The sequence below is a fragment of the Dicentrarchus labrax genome, unplaced genomic scaffold (genome assembly GCF_905237075.1).
Source record: "Dicentrarchus labrax unplaced genomic scaffold, dlabrax2021, whole genome shotgun sequence".
NCBI lineage: Eukaryota > Metazoa > Chordata > Actinopteri > Moronidae > Dicentrarchus > Dicentrarchus labrax.
The window spans coordinates 1,297,046-1,307,718 of NW_026136723.1; the positions used below are offsets into that span (position 1 = coordinate 1,297,046).

The following is a 10,673-nucleotide window of genomic DNA, read 5'->3' on the forward strand; positions in this document are numbered from 1 at the left end:
TCAGCGCTATTTCAAGCAACAGTGTGTTAATATATGAGACAAATACTGATTTCCCTTACCGGTTATTACAGTGTGTGTGTGTGTGTGTGTGTGTGTGTGTGTGTGTGTGTGTGTGTGCGTGTGGTGTGTGTGCGTGTGCGTGTGGGGGCGGGGTGAGTGTGACGCAGAGATCTGCGCAGCTGCTTCAGTTGTAGTTTTTTCTTTTTGGTCTGAAAGAAAAAGTGAATTAAGAGGAGAGAGACTGAAGTCATCCTCCATTTATATTCAACTGGGATCTCTCTCGCTCTCTCTCGCTCTCTCTCTCACCCTCTCTCTCTCTCTCTCTCTCTCTCTCTCTCCCTCACCCTCTCTCTCTCTCACCCTCTCTCACCCTCTCCCTCTCTCTCGGACTCAGATTATCTCCATCATCCTGCCGCTGAGATGTGAGTACTCCAACATATTTGATTCATTTTAAAATATATATAAAGCAGAACTATGAGGAATGTCTATTTATTAACCTACATTAAAGTTGTGTAATTGCCACACACACACACACACACACACACACACACACACATTGTATAGAACATCCCTGTGAATGTATTAAAGCTGCACACTGTGAGTTGCAGTTGATATTTTCTGTCTGTCGCTGCTTTTTATGGCGTTTATTGCTGCTCAGATGAAAGTTGTCTGTGTGGAAATATCTGGAAACAGTGACTCACCGGCTGACTCACCTACACAACTATCCATCAATACTGTGATCGGCTAAAGTGCTTTTCTACATTTTACATCAGCTCTTATTTTCTCCAACAGCAGCATGAAGAACTCTGACTGCTGTTAGAACAAAAGAAAATGTGCCTTAAAACCTCACAGAACTACAAACAACTAAGAAACTTTAATTTTTTAAATATAAAAACCCCAAAATATGTTTTTTATCAGGATTTTATTTGGTGTATTTTGTCCTGTGGGGGGGGGGGGTGGGGGGGAGGTATTATTGCGTGCGTGTTTATCTCCCTCTGTCAGGTCCGGCCCTCTCTGCCTCTCTGCTGCTGCACTAATCTTTCTCCATTTTGCTTCTGGAAAACAAGCCTGTCTATTAGAGGCAATAAAAGTGAACTGATGTTCGGTGTAAATGTTCCTCAAACCACCTGCTGTGTGTGTGTGTGTGTGTGTGTGTGTGTGTGTGTGTGTGTGTGTGTGTGTGTGTGCTGTAAAAGCTGTTTGCTCAACAGTATTTCAAACAGTTTTTCATATTGTTTTGTTGGGGATTTTTGTCATTTTATTCCCTGGAACTGCTGAGCTGTTACAGCCTCTCATACTTTGATTATATGGATGGAGGCCCGAGTTTGATGAGTCATGTTTCTATTATTGAATTTTGTGTTTTTAAAATTCATGCTGTGTATAAGCAGTTTGTGATTTCATATTCCAGCTGAGAGTGAAAGACAGAGTAAGCGTAGCAACGCAACAATGTGGAAGTAATCAGATTACTTGTAAAGGAAAAGTCAAGCTTTAAAAAGTTTACTTGAGTAAAAGTACACAAGAATAGTCTTCAAAATATACTTAAAATACTAAAGTAAATGTATTCATTATGCCAAAAGGCCTATTTCAGGGGCGGATCTAGAGAATATTTATGGGGTGGCCAGAGGGCGGGGACTTTAAAGGTGGCAGAAATATTCAGATTTAATCACAAGCATCAATATTTGCTTGGAAAAACCTCCAAATGAAGATATTCTAACTAAAAACATAATTTTATTGTATAAAACATTGGATAGAAATATCTAAAGGTGGCATTAGAAATCAATACATTGTTTTATTTCCACTTCACTGAACTTTCTAAAGTCTAAATTGGGGCCATAACAGATCATTAAATCAATTTAATGATCTAGACCCCTCTCTGCCCTTTCAGAATAATATATATTATAGTATTGGATTGCAGTTATTGAAGCTTTAATCTGTAAACATCACTTTAATGTTGCAGCTGGTGAAGGTGAAGCTCATTTTAACATTTTAATCACTTTTTATAATTTACTTGTTTATATTTATAACTCTTCGTGAGAGTTTTTCAGGATCCAAACAAGATTTTAGCCCCATAACTGAAACACAAGGAGCCGTTTGTGTCACTGTAACATTTTATCTCATTAATATGGCAAAAACTTCAGATTAATAGATTTAAGATCACAACTGTCCTTCGCTCAGAGATCTTGGCATTCAGTCGGATCTATCATTTCTCCTCTCAGTGAACATCAAGTATTATCTGTGCAACTCTCTGATGTTACTACATTTCTTGAATAAGAAATATGTCATTCCTTCTCTTACAAATGAAAATGTACATTTATACGCAATAAAATCCACCTGTGGTCCGTTCAACACTCTCAGCTAATGGTGGCTGATGTTAGCAGAGTTAAGACGGACACAGACAAAGAGTACACAGTCTCCTGTTAGTGACGTGGTAACAGACTAAATCACCTCTGTACGTAAAGATATGACGTGATGGAGTTCATTTCTGTCACTTTAACTGTCGCCCTCTCTCCCTGTCTCACACTCGCTCTCGGCCTGCAGGTCGACTCCAGAAGCAGCAGGTGCTCAAGGAGCTCCCGGAGCCTCGGAGGGTGAGGGGGGGGCCCCGGGCGCGGCCCCAAACCTCACCAGCAACAGACGACTGCAGCAGACGCAGGCGCAGGTGGATGAGGTGAGGACACGGCTCTGTGTGTGTCTGTGGTGTGTGTGTGTGTTCCCCGAGTTCAAGTTCACTACAAACTGTCGAAGGCAACAACGTTACTGAGGAGAACTGAAAGCTCTAACACTAAACATAAGTAGGCTGTAATTAAATAATGGAATGAAATGATCAATAAAGGGAAAGTAGGAACAAGATACAGAGAGGCAGAAAAAACATACAAATAAATGAAATTAAGAAAGCTAAAAGTAACTGCGGCTAACATAAGAAAATATAGAAAATAATTCTTAATGATACCATACTACCATCCCACACTTGCTAGGCAGTACTGGAGGTGACTCGGTCAGATTGCATCTAGAGAGCATTTGTTCACTCGATTTCAAGTTGGGAGGTGATGCCGTAATTAAAGATAAAATAACTCAAAGGTTCAAGAAGCTCATCCTGTAATATATAATAAGATCGCAAGATGGTCTCAGCTTCTTTCTCTGTGCTAAACCAGCGTCACTGAACTGTTATAAGTAAAGCAATAAAGCACTCCCCTCCAAATCTGATGTGATGGCTCGCAGTGTGAAACGCAGAGTAAAGGTTTTTTCATTTATGTAAACTGAACAATTCGGCCCTCATTCACAGAACCTGGGCGATAAACGTGTCTCCTGTAGGACCAAAATGAATACATAAACTATTTAATTTCAACAAGATTGCATTCACTGAAAGAAGAAGAGGCTGAGCTCTTCTGTTAAGTAATTAAATGAAGGTTCTGGTAATGATTTAATGATGTAAAATTTGACCTATTGCACCTTTAAGGTTCAGTTTTATTCTCATTATATAACACAGGATGGCACACTGAAATGCAGCTGTAGCCCCCTTCTATTCTATAAAACTATTTATTGAATTTATAAAATTGTGTATAATATGTGCTATATCACTGTGTATAATGGGGTTAGCAAAGGTAAACAAAGGTGTTTCTGAGGCCGACGTGGAGGAGTTCACAGAAAGCTTTGTGGCAGTGATGCTGACAGGTGTCGCTGTCCCTCAGGTGGTGGACATCATGCGCGTGAACGTGGACAAAGTCCTGGAGAGGGACCAGAAGCTGTCGGAGCTGGACGACCGGGCCGACGCCCTGCAGGCCGGAGCCTCGCAGTTCGAGAGCAGCGCCGCCAAACTCAAGAACAAGTACTGGTGGAAAAACTGCAAGGTGTGTGTGTGTGTGTGTGTGTGTGTGTGTGTGTATACCTGGTTTCCCATCATGCATCGCTCCTATTCAGAATTACCTAAAGACTGAAGGATCCAACCCTCAGTGTGACCACAGCCTATCTGTAATCATTTAATTGTTGCATATATACATATACGTACATATGTATATACATGCATTTCACATCTGACACAATAGTTTTATTATACATATTTCTACATATTCAAACAAGTATTTTGTCCATGACGGATCAAAACATTGCAGCAGTTATAATTCAAATGGCTGCATATTTGCAACTGATTGCAAATATGCTTGTGGTTGATTTAATAAAATACCAGAGCTGGGAAATATCAATCTGAGAGTTTAAATGCAAATGTAGGAAACAATTTCATGTCTCCACTTGGTCAAGATGGGAAAATGTGACTCCAGCCAGCTTCTTTCAGCTTACACTGATTAGAAAACATGAGATTTTTGTTGCCAGGAAACCATTCTCCCTGGTTTTCAGCTGTGGAAGCAGTTTGTAGTTTAACGCTGCTGTGACAGTTTACCTGTGTATCATTAGTGAACAGAGACAGGGCTGCCTCACAGACAGGAAGTACACTGCTCGCCCTCTCATCACCTTACTGTAACTTCATCTGCTGCCAATAATGAGATTTAATTGTGATTGTGTTGGTTTTCTGAGAGAAAAAACTTTAAAACAGTGTGAGAAAATAACAAAAAAAGAAGTAAGAGTAAAGTGCACAGTGACAGAAAAGCTGCAGTCACAAAATATAATAGAAATAAGGCTGGAGGAAACAGAGAGACGTTTAAAACAGGAGTTTAAAAAGATCAGTTAACAGGTTTTTAATAATCAGAATAAACAGAATTTCTCCGCACAAACACACCTACAATCATAATGTAGATGACTTCAACCTCCATTAGAAGTCAAACAGAGCTCGTAAACACAGATCTGGACTCTGAAGCAGTTCATCCTCACTTTCTGCCAGGTTAGAGATTTCTGTTTAACTTCATCAAAAGCTTCAATCCCACTTTAATGAATGCTGAGCTCATCTGCAACTGATTATTGTGTATTCATTGCATAACTGTGTATTTATTGCAGCTAATAAAACAACAAGTACCTGAAATTTAGCATCATTCCAAACAGCACATCTGTTACCTGTACCACAGTTATTCTGTTTTTCTCCTCTGCTCATCAGAAATGTATTTTGTCCTTCTTTCTTTTCTGAGTACCACATGATGGAGGCAACTTGTGTCTGTCCCACAGGGCAGACACCCTCCAACTTACCAACTAACTTCTCTCACTTGTGTTGAAATGACAGCTGACGTTCTGCTCTTCAAATGCTAAAAACAACCGTTACTTACATTTTGCTGTAGGCAGACAGAGTGCAGGGGCAGAGGGGTTGTTGAGTTTAATATGTTGGTCTAGTCTGCCCGACTCACTGACCCTCATTGAGTCTGTGGCCCCGACCTCGGCTCTGCAATATCCGTAGTCTTTGTACTGGTAAATCTGAGGCGCTGTCCGTGGTGCTGAAGTAGCAGACGGATTCACAGCCGCGCCCTTCTGTGAGTTTCGTCTTTGATCTATGATATCTCCAAACTATGTACCATCAGTCCTCCATTCTGTACTCAACAGAGTAGCAACACCTCCATGATCAAAGAGAGAATTAGCAACGAGTAGTTGCAGAGGAGCGAGAGGATCAGAGAGACACACTGCCGCTCGTAGTATTCCTATAATATTCGTTGTAGTAGTCATTGTGCAGTAAATGGGTTTTATTATTATATAGGATGTTTCTGGATGTTGCTGCTGCATTAATGTGAATTTTACTGCTGTAGATGTTAAAGGTTGAGCTCATTTCAACTGCTTTATATGCTGCTGGTAGTTTAATGCATTATATCCTATAAAACCATGAACAACATTTTCCAGATAATCCTTAAACAGTTTACTTAAACATTCAAAATCAACACATCTGGACATTTCATTGGACTGGAGGTATAAAAATCTAAAAAGTAACTAAAGTTGAAAATGTATCAAATGAAAATACTCAAGTAAAGTACTTTGAATGTGCAGTTCTTCAGTAAATGTACTTTGTTACAATCCTCCACTAAAACCAGGAACTTATCGTCCATGTGAGACAAAGTTCAGTTTGAGTCCTGGATCAGCCGCCATCTTTATCTCTCATTCACCTCCATCACACAGTCCATCCATCATCCATCCATCCATCCATCCATCCATCCATCCATCCATCATCCATCCATCCATCATCCATCATCCATCCATCCATCCATCCATCATCCATCATCCATCCATCCATCCATCCATCATCCATCCATCCATCCTTCCATCCATCCATCCATCCATCCATCCATCCATCCATCCATCATCCATCCATCCATCATCCATCATCCATCCATCCATCCATCCATCATCCATCATCCATCCATCCATCCATCCATCATCCATCCATCCATCCATCCATCCATCCATCATCCATCATCCATCCATCATCCATCATCCATCCATCCATCCATCCATCCATCATCCATCATCCATCATCCATCATCCATCCATCCATCCATCCATCCATCATCCATCATCCATCCATCCATCCATCTATCATCCATCCATCCATCCATCATCCATCATCCATCCATCCATCCATCCATCATCCATCATCCATCCATCCATCCATCCATCATCCATCATCCATCCATCCATCCATCCATCCATCATCCATCATCCATCCATCCATCCATCCATCATCCATCCATCCATCCATCCATCATCCATCCATCCATCATCCATCCATCCATCATCCATCCATCCGCCCCTTCACTGCCAATCCATTTTTATCTCAGCATCAGTCCATCCAGCGCTCCGCCTCTGACGAACGGACGGCGCCGTCTCGCCTCATCCAATCAGAAACTGCCGTGTAGGAGGATTACATTAGAGAGAGAGAGTTTGACTGACAGCGAGCAGGAAGTCAGAGAGAGAGAAATCCCAATCTGGATTACAGTGACAGTCGGGGATTAAAGAGCCAGCTGTGATTTGTGATATAACTCCACCTACCGCCCCCCCCACCCCCCCTCCACCAATGCACACAAAACCACAAACACTTCTATACTTGTGAGGACCCTCGCTGACGTAATGCGGCCCACAGTCTCTAATATTAACCCTCACAACGCCATGGTTGTGTTCTTTGTGTTGGTTTGGGGGAGGTTTGATGACCTATTATATCTCACACACACACACACACTGTAGTTTATATTGACTCAGTCACACATACGCTAGAGCACCACCTGTGGATGAATCCGCCTCTGAAAATAGTCCCCGAACAAACACACTGTTTCCTTCCTGTTTGTTTGCTGAAAGCTTCAGTCAGCAGCTGTTTTAGGAAATTACTGAAGGCTTTTTTTAAATATGAAGCTGTTTGTTTGTAATTTGTTCAAAATAAGAAAAATGTAGAATAAAGTTGAGCCTTTAATTCTTTTTCATTCATTTCCACACACAAACAAACAAGCTCCCAATCAATCTGCTAACATCTGGTTTCTCTCTGCTCTACACACACACACACACCACACACACACACACACACACACACACACACACACACACACACACACACCAAGGCAGTACCAATCTCTCTCTCTCTTTCTCTCCCTATCCCCTTGTTATTGTTAATCTCTCTCGCCCTCCCCCCATCAGAGGTGATGTGATTTCCTGTCTGTCAGCAGCTCTGACTCTCACGTCATCATGTGGATTTATTTATGGAGCATCACACACACACACACACACACACACACACACACACACACACACCTTACTCTATCTGTGTTGTGTAACCTTACATATTGTACAACAAACAAACAAACAAAAGACAGAGAGAGTCTTGGGCGACAAAAACCTAAAAACAATATAACATGGTCTGAATTTTCTTTTTATATATAAAACATGTTGTAGCAGTGGTGGAATGTAACTAAGTACATTTACTTAGAGTACTTAAGTACAAATTTGTAGTCAGTTCAGTGATATCGGGATACTTTTAATTGAGTACTCCAACATGTCCCTTAATTTCCTACTAATAAATACACTTGCTTGAGGCTAAAATTTATTTTTACTGATTTGAGAAACAAAAGAAGATTTTTATTTTTTCAGCCTCCTTGTTTATTCACCTACGTGCAGTTTTTATTCTGACTTTGTTACTTCTGTTTCTCCTCCAGATGATGATCATGATGGCAGTTATAGGTGTTATATGTTTCGGAGTCATCTTCTGTAAGTATACACACACACACACACACACACACACACACACACACACACACACACACACACACACATGTTAGTCATATACAGTAATCAAGCTTCACTTTTAATCTTTTAATATCAACCCTCCTGTAGATCTAAAGTGGCTGTAAAAGGTTTGTAGTCTTGGTGTTTCACAGGAAACAGTAGCTGTGGAGTTCCATAAAAATAAAAAATTGAATAATTTATGTTAAGTTAATAACCCTGGATCCAGATTTCACTGTAGTTTGAGGGTGAGGCGAGCTGGTTGCAATCTGCAATCTCACCACTAGATGCCACTACATCCCTCCCACTGGCCCTGTAAGAGTTGTGGTTAATGTGAGTTTCATACATTCGTCCCTCCGCTCTCCGTCCGCAGTGTATTTCTTCTACTGAGCTGGTCTTCAGGGATGGACACACAAGTCGCAGGACGAGTCTGCACCAACACCACCGAGCCAAATCCAGCCTCTCCTCAGCTGCTCCCGCTGCTCTTCATCCTCCTCCTCTTCCTCACTGATGCCTTCCTCAGAAACTTCCATGCATGGTCTGTAATGTGCTCCAGTGCCTCCTTCTCTTTTTTTCTCGTGTCTCCAGACAGAAACCCTGAGTGGAACCACCGGTGGATGTGATGTCTGCTGGGAGCACCAGATGGGTTTACAGCATCAGGACAGTTTCAGTTCAGAGCTAATTCAACTAAACTCACTTTCTCTTCCTGTATTGTCCTGTGAAGTGTCACATTTCTTGTAGCCAAACACAAACAGAACTTGCTGCAGGTCTAAAATCCATTGACCCAGGTTTGTTCATCAAGGACGACGGACGAGTTTGACATGAAACTGAAAGCATCTAAAACATCATGTAACACGACCCGTTCTCTCTGGCTAGTGTTTGATTCTTTTCTCATATTTGTGCAAAAGGGAATAAAATATTATATAATATATAGTCATTTCATTTACTGAAGTAAATTCAGTAATATAAATGTAGCCCTGCAGTTAAAATCCTACTTCAGTAAAAGTTTTATCAGTAAAACTTACTTAACTTAAAGTATCAAAGTAAAAGTACTCGTACTTGTTCTGTTCATTCATTCATTCATTCATTCATTCATTCATTCATGGGCTGTAAAACAAGCTTTAGTCTTATAGTCTCTAGATTAAGATCAAGAAAGATTCAGACTAAATACACAATTTCTAAAAGATAACCCACTAACGTAAGATCAGTTGCTTTATTTGACATGAATCTGACTCTAAACTGACACAGTGAACACACAGCCGATGATGTTGAGTTGAAGCTGGGTTAATGGATCCTGCTTTTTCCTCTCTGTCCTCTTGTACAGTATTGTTCAGGAACGATGCCCCCTTGCTGTCAGCTTTGGTACTGCTACTGACGTATTTCCACTCGGAGCAGGAATTTGACAGGTTTTGTTCGTCTGTCCGTCTGTCCAGCGTCAGTTTGAGTTATTGTGATGCAGCAACAGTCCTGATTTTCTTCTTGTCGTCTTGTGAACCAACCTGTTTTGTGAACCACAGTTGTGGTTTTGAATGTTTCTTTCTTCTGAACTTGCTTGAATGTGATTCCTCTGTAATGAAGGATTCTGAGTGAGTGTGGGTTAGCTACCACGAGACTGTAGATAATAAAGGTTTGATTATTGAAAATGTGAGGAGAAATGATTAGATTGAAAACTGTGGATGAGTGAAGCTGAGCATTAATCCCACTGTCAGTGCTTCAGTACTGCTGGTTGTATACAAGGTCAGGAAACGTGAGGAACATTTGACATTTAAAGATTACAGGCACTGATATTCTGATTGTGGGCTGGAATTTCAAATAAATTCATGTTTGCAACAGAAATGTCGTGTTCGTGTCCTCATTTAAGTTCTTTCAATGTATCCTGCTTTTGGAAATGAACCCAAATGTTTCTCTCAAAGTCTTCATCTGCCTCTTATGGAAGCCCAATTCTGCCAATGTGATGGGAAATAAAATAGTTTCTTTAAGTCAATAATTTAATAAGAATATTTCTTTGTATTTTTTAGTGATAGTCAAAATATTGAGTTTCTCATTATGAATTACAGAATCTTTTTTTGGGCAGAAATGGGCTTCCATAGATCTCTAAAGAGGAATTGTAATAATAAAAAGTTGCCTTGTTTTAATTCAGATTCTAAGCAGGTTTTGAATTTATCTTCACCCTGGAAAACTGAGGAGCTGCTCAAAGCTGCAAAAAAATGGTGAGACAGCTGGAGACAAACCAATGAATTATAAGAAAATGTAGTAAATCTTTCAGTTTGATTGATGTCTTTAATACTTCATTTCTTTTTACATATTGTAAACTGTAATTTTGTTGTCAGCTCGTCTGAATGAGGAAATAAAACTGCCATTAAAATATAAAATAAACCAAAATTGGTGAGGTGGTTTAAGGAAGGGAGATTATTGCTTTACTTTAATGAAAAAGTCACAATTTTAGGACAAAAGTGGTTTTTAAACGCCTGGAGAGAATAAAGAAAGCTCTCCTGTATGACGCTTCAGGAAGGAGATTTTCTCCTCGAGCAGAAAAAAGACAT

General features: G+C 40.3%; 1 protein-coding gene across 1 annotated transcript; it reads left to right on the forward strand.

The window, feature by feature from the left end:
* The first annotated feature begins 205 nt into the window (after positions 1 to 205).
* On the forward strand, positions 206 to 9,966 carry vamp1a (vesicle associated membrane protein 1a). Its single transcript, XM_051389677.1, has 5 exons — positions 206 to 422; positions 2,539 to 2,668; positions 3,690 to 3,848; positions 8,064 to 8,115; positions 8,504 to 9,966. Coding segments are annotated over exons 1-5 (360 nt in total). The 5' UTR covers positions 206 to 420; the 3' UTR covers positions 8,521 to 9,966.
* Positions 9,967 to 10,673: the final 707 nt, after the last annotated feature.